Source organism: Hemitrygon akajei, chromosome 1, assembly GCF_048418815.1.
Source record: "Hemitrygon akajei chromosome 1, sHemAka1.3, whole genome shotgun sequence".
Classification (NCBI taxonomy): Eukaryota; Metazoa; Chordata; class Chondrichthyes; order Myliobatiformes; family Dasyatidae; genus Hemitrygon; species Hemitrygon akajei.
In genome coordinates this window covers 12,647,034-12,664,590 of record NC_133124.1, presented here as the reverse complement: position 1 = coordinate 12,664,590, position 17,557 = coordinate 12,647,034, and the positions used below count along the sequence as shown (strand labels likewise).

Here is a 17,557-nt window from a genome sequence, read left to right as displayed (position 1 = left end):
TTTCACGCCATATAAGTAAATGATAATCAACTTGATTCCGAGTTACCGCCAGAGCAGGCGACCTTGCTCCCAACGAGTTTCCTGGATACCGTTTCCATGGCCGTAAATCTCTCGCGAGATATCTAACAGGACAACGGTCAGCGAGCAACACCCCTGCAGGACTTTTAAAAATAATTTGCTTTCTGATGGCTGGTTCTAGATGAACATGGTGCGAATGCCGGTGGATTAAAGTACCGCTGCTGATCTCCTTTATTTTTATCGTCAGAGGCAGCTCTGCGCTCGCGAGCCCTCCGTTAACTTTCAAAGGGGGCGCCGCCGGGAGCGCGCGCCGTGGCGACTGCGCATGCGCCGGGACCGGTCTGTGGTCGCCTCGCTGGCTGGCGGCGGCGGCGGGGAAAGGGAGGGACGGACGTGCGGGGCGGGCGGCTTGTCACCGACGCGATCTCTTTGCTTCATTTATAATTAGTTCTCGGGGCGGATTACGGAGCCGAAGGGGAGGAGGTTGTTACTGCTTCGCTTAAAGGGAACCAGACGGAGTGTGGAAAGTCTCGTCTGGGTTCCGCTCCCACACACACCCCCCCCCTTCCCCGGGGGCTCGCCGTCTGACCGGCGGGGAAGGGCTACGCAAGCCCGGCGGCCCTTCTCTGGGAAAAGTGTTGGGAGTGGGATCGGGCGGTGCAACTTGCGAAGTAGCTCCGGCCTGTTTTAGACTCCCCCTTCCCCCGGCGCCCCTTACCCCGGTCTGTTTTAGACTCCCCTTGCCCCTTACCCCGGCCTGTTTTAGACTCCCCCGTGCCCCATCCTGATTTAGCCCCTGCCTCTTTTGCTCCGGCTGGCCTGTTTCAGCCCCTAGAGCCCTGGCCGGACTATTTTAGCCCCTACTGCCCTGACTGGCCTGTTTTAGCATCCCCCCCCCCTCCCCTCATCTCCGGAGGCCCAATGGAGTCCGAGTGCGGCCTGGACTATTTCTTGGAGCTGGTGGCGCAGAAGGACGTCAGTCGGCGGCTGCAGGTCGGCCAGGAACTGATCGATTACCTGAACGACCCAAGGAGGTCCGGCGAGGTGGATCACGATCACAAACGAAAGCTGGACAGCGTCATTGACGAGCTAACGGTATGGCTGAACTCCAGCAACTTCAAGGTAAGAAGTGATGAAGAAACCCTGGGCAAGTTGCCGAGGCAATATCCCGTCTGGAGATTGACCCATTCCCCTCTTTTTGACCCCATATTCTGCAGAAGGATTGTGTTTTGCGTGGCGCTGGGTGTAAACTCTTCTGGGAGTTGTGTTAGCGGGAATAATTGCCCGCAGCAGTACAGTACATTTCATCAGCGTGCGAGAGTGAGAGGCGGAGATTTGCGGAAGCGGTTCGGGAGGATGCATAAATGAGGCAGGGACATTGAGAGCATGAATACGAGGGGCATAACTTTAAAGAGATTAGAGCGAAGGGGGGGGGGTGGTGATGTGAGAGATAGGTTCCTGGACCGTACTTCCAGGGGTGGTGTTGGAGGCAGATACTTTCGGGACATGTTTAAAGACTTGGATAGGAAAATAGACGATAAAAAGGAGAGTTACGTGGGAGGGAAGGGTTGGATTGATTAAAAGGTGGGCACATATCTATAGATAGTTTAATAGTTCGGGATTTATTAACACTATTATGTTCAAAGACCTCGTTTTATGAGGTAGGTTAAGTCGGGTTATTCTGTTTGCAGGCAGGCTGGGTGGCGTTCTGAATTTGAAATGTCACATTTTTGGGTTATCGAGTTTTCAACTTTTGAATTCCTGGTATATTACATTGTGTTGGGGGAAAAACGATAGAGGAGCCTACTAGAGCATGTGTCCCTGCTGTGCAGTCGTTGGAGTATCTTGTGATGAGTATAGCCAAGTTGTGCCACCAAATACTGCATTAACGCTGCAACAGGGTGAGGTCGTAATTTTAGTTCCACCGTTAGCGCAACTAAAAGAACAAACTTGCAATCTGTGTATAAAATGTTTTCCCAGGTTCAGTGAACTTGCGTTCAAAGTAAATTTATTATCAAACTTCATATTCAACCCTTAGAATCATTTTATTGTGGGCATTCATAGTAAATACAAAGAAACGGAATCAGTGAAAAACTGCATATGGCAAAGATGACAACCAACCAATGCACAAAGAACAACAATCTGTGCAAATAAAAAAGAAATTAATAATAATAAATATCGAGAACACGTTGTATCCTTTTAGAGTTAGGCCATAGAGGATGCAATCAGTTCAGTGTTGAGGTGAGTGAAATTTAACCCCTCAGAATTTGATAGTTGAAGGGTAATAACTGTTCCTGAACCTGGTAGTGTGGAAGTTGAGGCTTCTGTACCTCCTTCCTGGTGGCAGCAGCAATAAGAGAACATGGCCTGGATGGTGGCTACTCAATGCTGTGGTGAAAAGTTTTCAAGATAAATCTTAATGCTGTGTATAGACTGTTGATGAAAAGTGATACCCTGGAGCCCAAATATAGAGCAAAGTGACCAGCTAAACTTAAGATGCAAAATCCAGCTGAGTCTGTTGAAGCCTAGACTGCTTTCCTTGGAACTCTATTTTAAGGCTAACAGAAAGTCACTGCTTGTGTTTGATTGTTGCCAAATGTAATTTTGGAATTATTGTAAACATTACAGTAGAAATGTTAAATATTTTAAAACACTAGTTCTTCAAATTGTTTCCTTGATACAATGTTTATTGTAATGCTAACAAAAATCTCGTTGACAAGGTTTGCAGTTTTGGAGATTGTTATATAGTATGTTTCATACTACAACATGGATTGCTGTAGCCGGCCAGTGGTGTGGTGGCATCACTCCTTGCATGCTTAACCATGCATACTTGGTTAAGTGTCCAGCTAGCAACTCGGCCTCTTTTTAAAAAAAAAAGTCAAAAATGCTAAGGAAATGGCAAGGTGGCCCAAAGCACCACAAGGTGCATTGAGGAATAACAATGGATTGCTATTAGCAGGGATTCCCAACTTTTTTAATGCGATGAACCCCAAACATTAACCGAGGAGTTTGTGGAGCCCAAGTTGGGAATCCTGTACTAGAGTAACCAGAGATGTTAGTAACCTGTGGCTTGACAGTATTCTTAATGTCAACCTTGTTATCAGTGGAATGATGAGATTTCCTGAACAAAATAACTCAACACCACAAATCAATAGGGATACCATGTGTATAATAATTGAAAGTGATCAAGAAATATGGGTTAATGGAGAGGGGGGGATTTTAAAATACTGGACAATATGTACAGCATGCATTCGTCAATTGGTTAAGGACAAAGATCCACAAATGGAAAATTTCCCAAGAAAAGAAGGAAAGGTAGACCATTTTAAAGGCCACTTTAAATGTCTTTTTTGAATGAGGTACACCTTCAGAATAGAAGGATGTCCCTTTAAAGTAGCAATGAGGAGGAATTTATTTAGACAGTGGCTGGTTAATATATGGAAATCATTGCCACAGATGGCTGTGAAGGCCAAGACATTGAGTATATGCAAAGCAGAGGTTGATAGGTTCTTGATCAGTGAAGGTGTCTAAGTTTACAGGGAAGAGACAAGAGAATGGAGTTGAGGGGGATAATAAATCAGCCATGATGGAATGGCGAAGCAGACTCGATGAGCTGTATGGCCTAATTCTGCTCCTTTGTCTTATAGTGTTTGCTTGAGTGACCATAACTCCATATTATAGTGTAACATGTGTTTCTGCCACAACCTATCATAAGATTGAGAAGGCCATTTGACAGTTGGAAAAAGCAAAAGGTCCCTGAAGGAGACAAGATCAAAGCTGCTACTAAAATGCGGCAGTGTATTAGTTCTGGGCTAAATTACAAACTTGCCTCCCTTATTTGGGAAGAGAGCATCTGAGGGTCTAGGTATCATAATTGGGGTCATTTTGCAGAAAAGAGATATCTGATTGGACCAACAGCAACCTTTGTTATCGTCCTTTTTGGCTGATCTCCCAGTGATCAGTTTCTTTTACAGTTGCAATATGGGTTTTAAGTACAGTGGGTTCTGGTTAATTGGAGGCAGCTGTTTATTGGGGACAACTCTTAAAGAACAAAAGCTAATCAAGGTAGTGGCTGGGATTCCCTTCATTTATTTGGTACAGGAGATGTTGCTGAAGTTTCAATTAGTGTCAGTCACATGCACTAATGTGGCCATTAGATACTACACCATGCTTTGAGTAAACAGTTTTTAAATAGCTTGAGTTGCATGTGTTTGTGTTCAAACAGCAGTGTTTTTTGTCACTGATAGTTGGTGAGAAGTAAGCAGTAAGACAATTTGGAACTGCACTGCTCACTGCAGTTTCAGGCAGTCAGGCTCTGAGATGCTCAAAAAGACTGACAGTGAAAATAAAAGGTTTTCTCTACTTCAAGTTAGGAATTATGAAAAATTTGAAGGTATTGACAATTATCTTGAATGCTACATGAGTGTTTGGAGGATCCAATCGTCGAAAGGATTGTATGAAGGCAGTCCGTTATCTGCACTTAGGTGTCTGTGCCGATTTTGTTCATTAAGGTCAATTAAAAGAGCACCCAGTGTACACTGGATGAATTCCTCTGTTGATAACTGTGGGGAAATAGTTTTATAGTACTGTTGAGGTATCGGTAGTGTTCTAATTTGATCTGTAGTTGATGTAAATACGTAATTTGTTACTCAGATAAATGGTAGTTTGCCTTTAATATTTTTAAAACTATTTTCATGAAACCGGCTTAATTGAGGCAAAATGTACTGCTCCTGATGAGTCCCATTTGACTGGAATCCATTATACTCTGTTGTAAAAGAGACCATGGAGATGATTAGAGTTAAATGGGACTTTCATTGTGTGACAAATCCCTGAAGAACAATGGGAGCAGTGGATCCCAGATCCTGAGTTGGGTTTTGACATTTGAAGTGTGTATGTGTATATATACATATACGCACACCCCTTCCTTAATTTGGTCAATTCAGAGATTATATTCAATATTCATCAATTTAGCTGACCTCCAGAAATTTGTTGCAGTTCTTTGCTATATTGCATTCATGTTATTCTAATCAACTGATCCATTATTGTCTAAACTAAGGTTAATTAAAGTTTAAATTTATTCTCATCTGACTGTACATGTATACAACTAACTGAAACAAATTTGCACGGGAGCATGGTACACCCAGAACACATCACACAGAGAACATCAACCAAAATACATTGGATTCTAGTTAATTGGGACCAGAACATTTTGGCCCAATTGGGACAGATGCTTAATTAGCTGAAGTTTCTTGGAAATAGTTAAAAAGGTATAAAAAGATTAGTGTTTAACTGAGTAATAAGTTATGTATTTAAATTGAATACTAAGCAAATTAGAGCATTCCCAGTCTGCCAGTCCTAGCCCTGGTGCTTTGGGCCTTTCATCTGCAAAGCTCTTGATAAATGCCACAAATAAGGGGGAGGGAGACACTGGTGATCCCCTCAATGGTTTTTACTGTCCTCTGTAGGGCCTTGTGGTTTGATCTCTTGCAGCATCCGTACCACACAATGATGCAGCCAGACGGGATATTCTTGATGATGCTCCTGTCAAAAGTTATTACAGTGGAACCTTGCATGCCTTCATCTCCTCAGAAAGTGTAGATGCTGCTGTGCCTTCTTGACTAGTGAGGAGATGTTGTGGATCCTGGTCAGATCATCCATTCTGTGCACACCAAGGAACTTGGTGTTCTTTACTCTCTCCATTGATGTGCAATGGAGAGTGGTTGACCTGTACCCTCAAGTCCACAATCATCATTTTGTCTATCCAAGTTGAGACTCTGTTGTTCTCACACTATTTGACAAGCAATACAATTATGCCTACCTTCCAGGTCTTCCTCACTGCAAATCTTCATCTTATTTCCAAAAAGCTCTCTCCTGTAATCGAGTTAATTTGCCAGTACTCAACCTTTGCTTCTGTTGCAGAAGTTGGTTGGTGTGTGCCTTGGACTAATGAAGAAGGTGTGTAGTAAATTCTTGTTTATCAAGTTTGTTTTGTTTGCAGATCATGTATTTTTATGCCTTCCAAGTTCAGTCTCTCACTTGAATACATTACAACAATACCACACCCCTTCACATCGAACCAATGTGACCTGCTGTGTAACCCATTGTGTTAGTTTGGTTACATTTTCTGCTAATAAAACAGAATAGTTTGTTTTTGGATTAGGTTAAGTGAGTCTGGTGTAAGTGTCAGATGAAACCAATGAGAAAGTTGTACGAGACAAGGAGTGAGGGGAGTGAAGCAAGAGCTGGGATTGTGCGTTCCTATAATTCATTTGCAGAGTGGGTTGGAGAGAGCTTTACCACAACCCACAACCATGAGAGATGGAGGCATCTGGTGCAGTGTTAATCTGTACAGTGCCCCTGTGACCCAAGTGGGTTGCAGAATCTGTAACCATATATAGTTAGAAGTGAAGTGAGGGAATGGTAGTCTGTAGGGCCAGGCCTGGCCAATGGCAGATGTGTTATAAGGAATGAGCTGGACAAAATTTGGGTAGCAGTTTGTGCCAGTGATGTGGGTTCATTCCTGACCCTGAAGCTGTATGTGGAGCTTCCATGTTTTTCCTGTGCACTTCCTCTTCTAGATTAGGAGTTCCCACCCTTTTTTTAAAGCCATCAACCAATACTATTAAGCAAAGAGTTCATGATCCCCTGGTTGGAAATCCTTGCTCTAGATGTTCTGGTTTCCTCTATATTCAGACATGAGTCCATAGGTTAATTTTCTGTTGTAAAGTTCAAAATAAATGTGTTGTCAAAGTACATATATGGTACCATAAACACAAGAAATTTTGAAGATGCTGGAAACAGGTCCTGACGAAGAGTCTCAGCCTGAAATGTTGACTGTTTATTCATTTCCATAGATGCTGCCTGACCTGCTGAGTTCCTCCAGCATTTTGTGTGTTTATATATACTACCTTGCGATTTCTTGAAAAAAGAATTGCAATGGAGTGTTGCGAAAACCTGTACATCAGCAAAGACTGAGAAGCACTTGTATGCAAAAGAAAAACTACTGTACAAATAAAAATAATACTGAGCATGATTTAAGAGCCTTTTGGAGATTAATCTGTAGGTCATAATCAGTTCAGAGTTGCAATGAATGAGGTGATCCAATTTGCTTCAGGAGCCTGGCAGTTGAAGGGTAATAACTGTTTCTGAACCTGGTGGTGTGGGACCCAAGGCTTCTGTATCTCCTGCCCTATGGTAGTAGTGAAAGGAGGCATGGTCTGGATGATGGAACTCTTTCGTAGAGTTACCAGAAGAAGTGATTGAGGCCAGTACATTAAATACATTTAAGTAATACATGCGCAGGGATATAGGTCCTGTGCTGTAGCTGTGTTGTAACCAAAGCTTTGCATATGGAGACACAAGGATTATTGTTATCATTCCAGCATCTACAAACTGCTGAAGAAATTAAGGTCAAACAGTATCTGCGGAGGGAAAGGGAAAGTTGATATCAGAGCCTTGACCAGAAACATTGACTGTTTTTAGTTGTTATGCCTCCGCAGATGTTTCTTGACCCACTGAGTTACTGCAGCACTTTTTAAAATGTTTTGAAGTTGTATTATAATGTATATCTCTTCACTTGTGTTAAGTGTCCAAGCTAATAAAGACCTTAGACCATATATGTCAAACTCAAGGCCCGCGAGGTAATATCTAATTACTATTAAAGCTGGCCCCAGTAATCGAAGCGCCTATGGCGTATGATATGGCTAATGCTGAGTTTATTCAGGTACCAGGTTTTCAGGGTTTTTAGTGTTTATTCGGCAGTCTTCTTCATAAGAAACGGAATTTGTAAAGTGAAACACTTTGTAGTTATAGCAGAGACTGAGACACATGAGAGCAGGCTGAAAAAACGGAGGCAACGAAAGCTGCGTTCGCACGCGTCCGACTGATCCGGCCCGCATGAAGCTGCATTTTGCTCAATCTGGCCCGTGACCTAAAATGAGTTTGACACCCCTGCCTTAGAGCATATTGTAGGAGCAGAATTTTGCTCAAATCATGACTGATTTATTATCTCTCTCAACCCCATTCTCCTGCCTTCTTTCTATTACCTTTTTGATCATGAACCTATGAACCTCCACTTTAAATATACCCAGTGACTTGGATTCCACAGACATCAGTGGCAATGAATACTACAAGTTCACCAAGTATTCTGTATGTGTTGCCACCAGTCTGATAGTGTTGCCACCTTCAGAGGTCTGCAGTTTTGCACAAGGACCTTTTTCTCTGAACTTCTTGGGACCCATCCATTTAAGGTGTAGGTCACATTTTTAGACATTTGAAAACTTGTTGCTCCCATTTATCGGGAGTATAATCTATCTTTCATTGCACTGCTATTTATTGCAGCCTACAATGCTCCTGGTCAGTATCACCAATACCTGTTTTTCATGAATCGTCTGTGAACTTGCTAATTATAGTTCTGACATTTGTATTCACTGCAATGTATCTTACACACAGTAAGGGTCCTAACACTAATCACAAGCTTCAAATCACAACAACAACCCTTGACCATCATTCGGTGCTCTCAGGCTGATTTTGTAACCAACTCCCATGGCTCCAACCTTGTCTGACATGGCAGTAAATAATAGTTAGATGCACATTCTGCATTGATGACAGCACTACACTACTAAATGATGGTGTCCATGTACAATTTAGAGTGCCACTATAATTGATTAAAAAGGCAAAAATGTTTTCCTCCATTACACAGAGAATGAAATGCAAGACTGAGGAATTCTTGCTGGAAATGACTTAAGTATTGATACCATGTCTTAAAAGTATTAGTGTCTTAATACTCTTGTTCAGCAGAGAAAAAGATCTTTCTGTTTGTACTTGACCGTTCCAACTTGATGCATAATCAATCTAATCCTGTTTCCCAGCATATGTCCCTCTAAATTCTTGTCATCTATATCCCTGGCCATTTCATTTGACTCTTCACTCAACCCTGGAGCACATGGACAGCAAAGGTGCACACATCAGGATGCTCTTTATTCAATATTATCATTCCCTCAAAACTGATCAATAAGCTTCAATACCTCCTTGAAGAATTGGATCTTCAGTTTCTTCACTTTCTGACCTCAGTCAGTTCAAATTGTCAACATCTCCACAATCTCCATAACTACAAGGCAGTGTGCTTATTAGGGCATGTAATTTTGAGGTGCTTGAAGGAAAGAACGGGGGTATGTCAAGTAAATTCTTTACACACAGTGGTGTGTACATTGAATTTCCTACCAGGGATGGTGGGAGAGGTAGATACATTGGATGTTTAAAGAAAATCTTGGGCACAAGGATGATAGATCCATTGAGGGCTATGTAGAAGAGATGGGTTAGATTGATCTTGGGAGTAGGTTAAATGTTGGCATAACATCATGGGTCATAGGGCCTGTGTCTTGCTGTAATGTTCTATGCACAATACTTGGCTGGCTGGTGGTGTAGTGACATCTGCACCAGACTTGGAGGCAAGTGGTTCCGGGTTGAATCCTGCCAGCTCCTTGTATGCTTCCCATCCTTGCTGGGTTGAGCATCAAGCTAGCAACTTGGGCTCTTAAAAAAGGGGTCATCAACCTTTTTTGCACTGCGGACCGGTTTAATAACAATATTTCTGCGGACCGGCTGACGGGGTGGGGAGTGTTGGGGGGGGGGGGGTGTTAATCACGACTGGAATTTAGGTGATAAGTCAACTATAAGTCACTTATTAGTGGCTAATACACTCAATTTTGTTTCTAAAAGGGTTTATCTAACAAATTTAATATTAAACATAGTGCATATTTTCCTCGCATGAATATAGTGATAAGTCAGTTATAACTCACGTATAAGTCAATAGCATCATAACATTTTACGTAACATTTGGATATTAAACACACAGTGCATATTTTCCTCGTATGAACATAGAAAATCATTGCAACACACCAGTGAGAGGTAAGGGCCGGAAGTCCCCGTACCAGTGCTGTAGCGGTCGCAATCCGGAGAGAGCGACCAACTGAGCGAGGAGTGCGGCAGGGTGCGCGCCTGTCCCCCTTGTAGGTAGGTAGGATCAATCGGCCGACAAAAGTTTGGCTTGAGGGATGACTTTCGGTAGATCGCAGCAAGGTAGCTGCTCTGCTACTTAGAAACCCTGAGCCTGAATTAGGTCGTCTGTGAATATTTTAGCACTGGGTTCCCCACGAATATTCGGTGTGGTAAACGGGTTTAGAGGCAGTGCCCATCTGTACGTGCTCCAGGCTAGTAGCAACGGCACTTCTTGCCGGCCACGTGTGGCGGTCGGTTACCCGAGGCCAACCAGTGATCCCTTACACTAGGGTATCACTGCAGTTAGGCGACTGATGACCTTGTGTGGGTAATGACCTCGCGTGTGTTCAAGTTCAACAGTGGGTGTGACAGGAAATGAGGAAAGGTGCAGCTGACTCATATAATTTCATATCGCCAAATCATATTGTTTCCCCGTGGCCCGGTAGCATATGGTTTGCGGCCCGGTGGTTGGGGACCACTGTCTTAACAACAGACAAGTGCTAAGGAAATGGCAAAGGTTGCCGCCCGATACGCCACAAGGTGCAGAGAGGAACAACAAATATGCACAATACTTGTACCAGTTTGTTTCCTTATTGCTTCAGCTGATTGCAGTTGAAAGAAAGTTTACTTGATTGGCACCTGAAATACACTTGTTGCCTTATGAAGAAAGGTTAGCGAGGCTTGGCTTGTATGTACTGAAGTTTAGAATGAACTTCAAGTCAAGTTGAGTTAGTTATCAGCAAAGTACAGTGAGATCTAGATACAATGAAAATAGGCCAGGCCCAGAGCACGGAGAATATACAAAAATTATACAAGAAATGAAGAGAGGAAAAGAGTGTAAAAAAAGAAAAGCACAAAAGTGCAAGAGGTTGCCCATTGCTCAGGAGCACTTTGATCATTTCATATTTCATAGGGTTAGGGTTATGCAGGTCTGTTCAAAAACTTGATTGTAGTTTTTTAAAAACCTGTTCATTTGAAACTTCAGCCGTTTGTACCTCCTGTCTGATCATAGCCATACTGATGGTGGGGATCCTTGATGGTAAATGCTGCCTTGAGGCAGTGCTTCATCCTATTAGAGGATGTTCTGGGCTGTGATGCTGCAAGATATATCATGTATAATCCTTAAGGATCTTGACTGGTTGGATGTCAAGAGAATGTTCCTGTTGAATAAGAATCTATAACGGGGTTATGATTTAAAAATAAAAGGTCACCTCTTTAGACAGAAGTGAGGTACAGAATTTTCCCCATTTTCATGTGTTCTTGGCACAGGAGAGATGGAACACACCCCTCAGTGGTTCATGAATCTCACTGATGCCCTTCATCATTAACCTTAAAATCTCTTTCAAAAGCATTGAATTAGTACTTTTGTGTATGGGTAATTTACAATAATTTGTGACTGAGTTCACTATGACTAGCAAGCATGAGTGAAAGACCGTAATTCAGGAGAAGAATTAGGCTATTTGGCCCATCTAGTCTGCTTTACAAACCACTCAAATATGGTGTGTCACTTAAAATGGAATTATGTGTGAAATAGCCATTAGTTTTGACTGAAATCTTACTGAGATCTTTGTTTTGTAATGTGACAATGTGGATGAGTGAAATGGAGCACAGAGCATGAGCTCACAACCATTTCACATAACTTTTTTTGACTTGAGTAAAACCATCTATGAAATAAAAATGCTTTTATTTATTCATTTGTCTAAAAGAAACAAAAGGTAAAACATAATCAAAAATCCTTAATTAAGGACAGCAAAAGCTATGACTGTGTTGTTGAACAGTTTTTTGTTATTACAGGTAACGTTACTTGGACTAGATGTTATAGGAGCACTTGTCAATCGCATGAAAGATCGTTTTAAACCCCATTTTGGAACATGTGAGTGAATCTCCTTGATTTTGAATTTAATATTTTCAAGTCTGTTGGGATGAGTTGGTCATTGATAAAATTCAGTGATGAAAGTTAATTTTATGCTACACACCTTTATGGCCCTTCTAAATTCCTATTTTTGGTACCAGCAAGGTAGTATTTATTGACCATCATAAATTGCATTGAAGTGATTGATTGGATTCAGGTTATTGCAATGATATTGCGGAATTGTTTCAATTTTCTTCAAGTGTTGTTGAGTTGGAAATTCCAGGGTTTTTTTTATTACAGTATTTCTGCAAGTTGTGATTTCCCAGAAGGGGAATTTGGAGCTCGCATAGGGTTACTTGTCTTGGTTTTCTCAATTTAACACTGGTGGAATGCATTCAGTCTGTAAGATAGTGGATGAACTGCAACACTTTCTATTAATAGTATTTCTTCCATCTTGGGTGGATATTTTGTTCAGCCTTTTGTACAGATTCTTACCAGATGCCTTTTGGGATGCATCAGTGCTCTTTGAGTGACCATGTCGGTGGCTCAGACATCAGTGATTCAAGTTATAATATGACTAAATCCATAAGCACGAGAATCTACAGATGTTGGAAATCCAAAGCAACACACAAAATTCTGGAGGAATTCAGCAGGTTAGGCAGCATCTATGGATGCTGTTCGAGCTGAAACACTTCTTTAGGACTGGAAAGGAAGAGAGGTCAGAGTAAGAAAGTGTGGGGAGAGGAGGAAAAAGTACAGGGTGGCACATGATAGGTGAAACCGGGGAGGGGTGGTGGAGAGTTGGGAAGTTGATTGGTGAAAGGCTGGAGAAGGGGGTATCTGATGGGAGAGGACAAAAGACTATGGAAGAAAGGGAAGGGTGAGGAGCCCCACAGGGAGGTTAAGGTGAGAGAATGAAACACCTCTTACTCTCAGGATCTCTCAGGATCTGAAGTGGGAGCAGAACATCAGCTCCATCCTGAAGAAGGCCCAGCAGCGGATGTATTTCCTGCGGCTCTTGAGGAAATACGGTCTGCCTCAGGAATTGCTGCTGCAGTTCTACACTGCAGTCATTGAGTCTGTCCTGTGCACCTTCATCATTGTGTGGTTTGGAGCCGCCACCAAGCAGGATAGAACCAGACTACAGCGCACAGTGAGGACTGCCGAGCGCATCATTGGAGCCTCCCTGCCCTCTATTGTGGACCTGTACTCTTCCAGGTTGAAGAAGAGGGCGGGGAACATCATAAAGGACTCCTCCCATCCTGCGCACGGACTCTTTGATCTGCTTCCGTATGGTAGGCGCTTCAGATACCTCCAGACTAAGACTAATAGGCACTGAAGAAGTTTTTTCCTTACTGCGGTCACTTTGCTGAACAGTTAACTGCCGGTTAACTGTCGCCTAACTATTACTTGGATTACTACCTGTATGTATAATCTATATTTTCATTTATATTTATTATTATTATTGTTATGAGCAGAGAGACAACATCTGCCGGAAGTAAATTCCTTGTATGTGCATAGGTACTTGGCGATTAAAGTCTGATTCTGATTCTCTGACTTCTCTTCCTTTCCAGTCCTGATGAAGGGTCTCAGCCTGAAGGGTTCCAGCATCTGCAAATTTTCTCTTATTTGATGTTTGAGATCAGAGTTTTCCTTTTCCAAGGTAAGCTGCCAAACACCGCTGACAGCCCCATCTGCCTGAAGCGACTGGTTTTCAGGCGCCAATAACTCACCTTTGCCCCTTCTCCTTTAGTAGAAACGGTTCTGCAGGGGCTTAGTAGCTAAGCTACAGGTGAAGGCCAGGAGCTGGACTTGCTTGTCAGAGGCTACTTGACGTGTGGTTCCAAAGGTAGTCATAGCCGAAGGGTGGTAGCAGGGTCGAGCTCCCACTGCTAAACAAATGCTCTTCATGGCGTGCGTCTCAAACAGCCTCTGACAACCAAGTCCAACTCCTGGCCTTCATGTGTGGCATTGTTCTTATGCCCGGCTGTTCTTATGCTCACTGACAGGATAAGGGGCAAAGGTGGGCCACTGGCTCCTTAAAACCAGTTGCTCTGGGTAGATGGGGCTCGTTAACCACAGATAGTAGCTCATCTAGGAGAGGGAAAACTCCAATTTCAAGCCTCCGCTGCCTTGCAGCAATACCCGCTCACGGGAAAGGCTTTGGGTGTAAACCCCGAGGGAAAAATCCGGAGTCGTAGTCCTGAAGGCGGCTGACCACTGTACCCAGCACCGGCACGGCAACTCCTGCGATGCTGCTGGCACCAAACTGTTAATGACTTTCATCGTTCCTTTGGACCTGTCATCAGCATGGAGAGGGGGGGTCCCACTGCATGGGCAACAGATGGATCTCCATATCAACTCTGCACTGGCTTGCGTCCTGGAGAGGCCACTCCAGCTTCGCTTTATAGCATCAAACAAACATGGGAAGCAGCATTTACCAGTTATAAGTCATAATGCTTGATTGGCATAGAGCATGGCACCAGGGGTTGCTTCTGACTGTGGGAGAGACCAACGTGTTTCACTGGACTGCTATTGCCCGCCTCAAGCTGTGCAACCCCCAGCCAATAGGTGCGGTCCTGCCACAGTCAGTCTTCCTCATTGGGTGCGTGGGGATAATGGATTATTCCTCAAAGAGCTGACTGTAACTACTGCACCAGACAAGAAAGAAAACAAATCGAATAAGACAACACCCCTCAAGTTGGGATGTTGGAATGTCTGCACAATGATGACTGGACTTGACCAAATCCTCAAGGATATCAAAGATGCATGAACAACAGCGGTCATTAACAATGAGCTATTAAGGCTCAAGGTAGATATAGGTACCCAACAAGAAACATGTTTGGCGGATTCAGGTACACTGAAGGAAAGGGACTACACTTTTCTGGCAGGGAAAGAACCAAAACGAGCCCTGTGACCATAGAGTGGTTTTTGCCGTTAGGAATTCTTGCAAAATGGTAGAACCACCAGAAAATGGATCAGAATGACTTATGACTCTTTGCCTACACACCACTCATGGCCCAGTTTCTCTTGTCAGTGTGCATGCCCCTACCTTGAACTCCACCTCTGAGGCAAAAGACATGTTCTACGACAAATTAGAAGCCATTGTCAGGAATATTCCCAGTGATGAGCACCTCGTTCTCCTTGGTGACTTCAACGCCAGAGTGGGAGCCGATAAGGATTCCTGACGGTCTTGTCTTGGCCACTTTGGAATTGGCAAAATAAATTACAATGGACAGTGTGTGCGTGTGTGCGTGCGTGCGTGCGTGCGTGCGTGCGCGCGCGCGCGCGCGCGCCCCCCACTGTCAAACGAAGTCGCACTACAAGGTCCCATCAAGGCAACTCTGTACTAATCACCGCTCATACCACAGTAGTATGCTGCAAGATCAAACTACATCCGAAGAAAATCCACCACTCCAAACAAACTGCAAAACCTCACCTCAACGCAACAGAGATGAAACTGTCAGAAAAAGTTGACCAGTTTGCCAAGTCAGTACAGGGTGCTATGACTACCTCCTCACAAGGAGATACTGCAACAGAACAATGGTCATGAGCATGTGCAAAATGGCCTTTGCACATGAGTACAAGAGCAAGGAAATCCTTTTACATTTGTACGGGGCCCTGGTGAGACCACACCTGGAGTATTGTGTACAGTTTTGGTCCAGGGTTAAGGAAGGACATCCTGGCTGTAGAGGAAGTGCAGTGTAGATTCACAAGGTTAATTCCTGGGATGTCCGGACTGTCTTACGCAGAGAGGTTAGAGAGACTGGGCTTGTACACGCTGGAATTAAGGAGATTGAGAGGGAATCTGATTGCAACATATAAGATTATTAAGGGATTGGACAAGATAGAGGCAGGAAATATGTTCCAGATGCTGAGAGAGTCCAGTACCAGAGGGCATGGTTTAAGAATAAGGGGTAGGTCATTTAGGACAGAGTTAAGGAAAAACTTCTTCTCCCAGAGAGTTGTGGGGGTCTGGAATGCACTGCCTCGGAAGGCAGTGGAGGCCAATTCTCTGGATGCTTTCAAGAAGGAGCCAGATAGGTATCTTATGGATAGGGGAATCAAGGGATATGGGGTCAAGGCAGGAACAGGGTATTGATAGTAGATGATCAGCCATGATCTCAGAATGGCGGTGCAGGCTCGAAGGGCCGAATGGTCTACTTCTGCACCTATTGTCTATTGTTATGACTCTGTTAACATGCATTGCAGTCTTAATGATTTGTAAATCAATTTACCCAAGGGTAATGAATCTTCCAGTATTGTTGTCTTCTATTGCTATTTGAATTATTCAGGTTGTCGTATCTGTGTGTGCATTGTACTGGATATTATATTGGAGATAATTATCCATATGCTAAACCATAACATGGCTCAATATATATTCCTGATTTATGTTACTTATACACTTACAATATATATTTCTGATTTAGGCACATTTTGGCCTCCAACCTGATGGCATAAACATTGACTTCTCAACCTTCTGGTAATGCCCTTCATTCTCTATTCCTCATACCACTTTCCCTCTCTCAGCTCATCTCCATGCCTGCTCATCATCTCCCCCGGTGCTCCTCTCCCTTTATCTTTCTTCCATGGCCTTCTGTCCTCTCCTATTAGATTCCCCCTTCTCCAGTCTTGTAACTTTTTCATCAATTAACTTCCCAACTTTTTACTTCACCCCTTCCCCACCTCCCAGTTTCAGCCATCACCTTGTCTTTCTCCCTCCCTGCCTCACCCCACCTTCTGACTCTGGCTCCTCATCTTTTTTCTTCATCCCTGCTGAAGGGTCTAGGCCTGAAACATCGATTGTTTACTCTTTTCCATAGATGCTGCCTGGCCTGCTGAGTTCCTCTAGCATTTGTGTGCATGTCTAAATCCATACTGGATTCTTTTGATCATTTGCTAGTCTAGGTTTCAATAGGTATATTTAATGTCAGAGAAACGTATACAATATACATCTTAAATCTTTTTTGTTGCAAATATCCATGAAAACAGAGGAGTGCCCCAAAGAATGAATGACAGTTAAAAGTTAAAACCCAAAGCCCCCCCCAGCTCCCCCTCCCACACACAAGCAAAAGCAAGGCAACGATCCCCCCCACCACCAGAAAAAAAGCATCAGCACCCTCCACCAAGCACTCAAGCATGCAGCAAAGTGTCAATAAAGAAACAGACTTTCAGTACCCAAAATCTGCTCATTTACCTGGTCATTTGACGTGTTTCAGTCTCGCTCTCGTGCTCTCTCTTTTCTCCTCACTCCCCCCCCTCCCCCCCCCCTCCCCAAGGAAGAAGAGGTGTTCCTGTTTCACAGCAAGAGGCGAGATATAACAAACAACTCACTGATTTATGACACACAATTGCCAGTAGCTAACATGATGTTCTGTGTTCTCCTGCGACACTTCAGTCAGGAGCACCGGCCTAGAATCAGCACGCCTCATAGTCACGAAAATCCAGAACCCTGAAGGTGCACTGGCCTTCCAGGCCGCATCCTTGCGATATCAAAAAGTGGCCGGTCATGAGGCCCTGAGAGCAGATCCCATTCTCATAAAGAACTGAAGTCAGAGTGTAACTCCAGGTCAGGGTCTTCAAAAGAATCTTGAAAAGGAAAATAAGATGTATCAAAGATAGAAGTAGACCTGTTTCAGAAGATGCAGGACAAAGAGTCGCCATTTAGCATCATCTTGACTTAGCTCTGCC

General features: G+C 43.5%; 1 protein-coding gene across 36 annotated transcripts in view; it reads left to right on the top strand.

The window, feature by feature from the left end:
* The first annotated feature begins 378 nt into the window (after nucleotides 1–378).
* clasp2 (cytoplasmic linker associated protein 2) overlaps nucleotides 379–17,557 on the top strand; it is a 380,510-nt gene continuing 363,331 nt past the window's right edge. For 25 of the 36 annotated variants that reach the window (XM_073033811.1, XM_073035577.1, XM_073035463.1 and 22 more), the window contains exons 1-2: nucleotides 380–1,140; nucleotides 11,809–11,887. In XM_073033811.1, the coding sequence (XP_072889912.1) occupies nucleotides 940–1,140; nucleotides 11,809–11,887 (280 nt within the window). In that variant the 5' untranslated portion in view covers nucleotides 380–939. Of the gene's footprint in view, nucleotides 1,141–11,808; nucleotides 11,888–17,557 lie in introns of all 36 variants that reach the window. The other 11 variants (XM_073035883.1, XM_073034575.1, XM_073035242.1 and 8 more) reach the window with 1 other exon arrangement.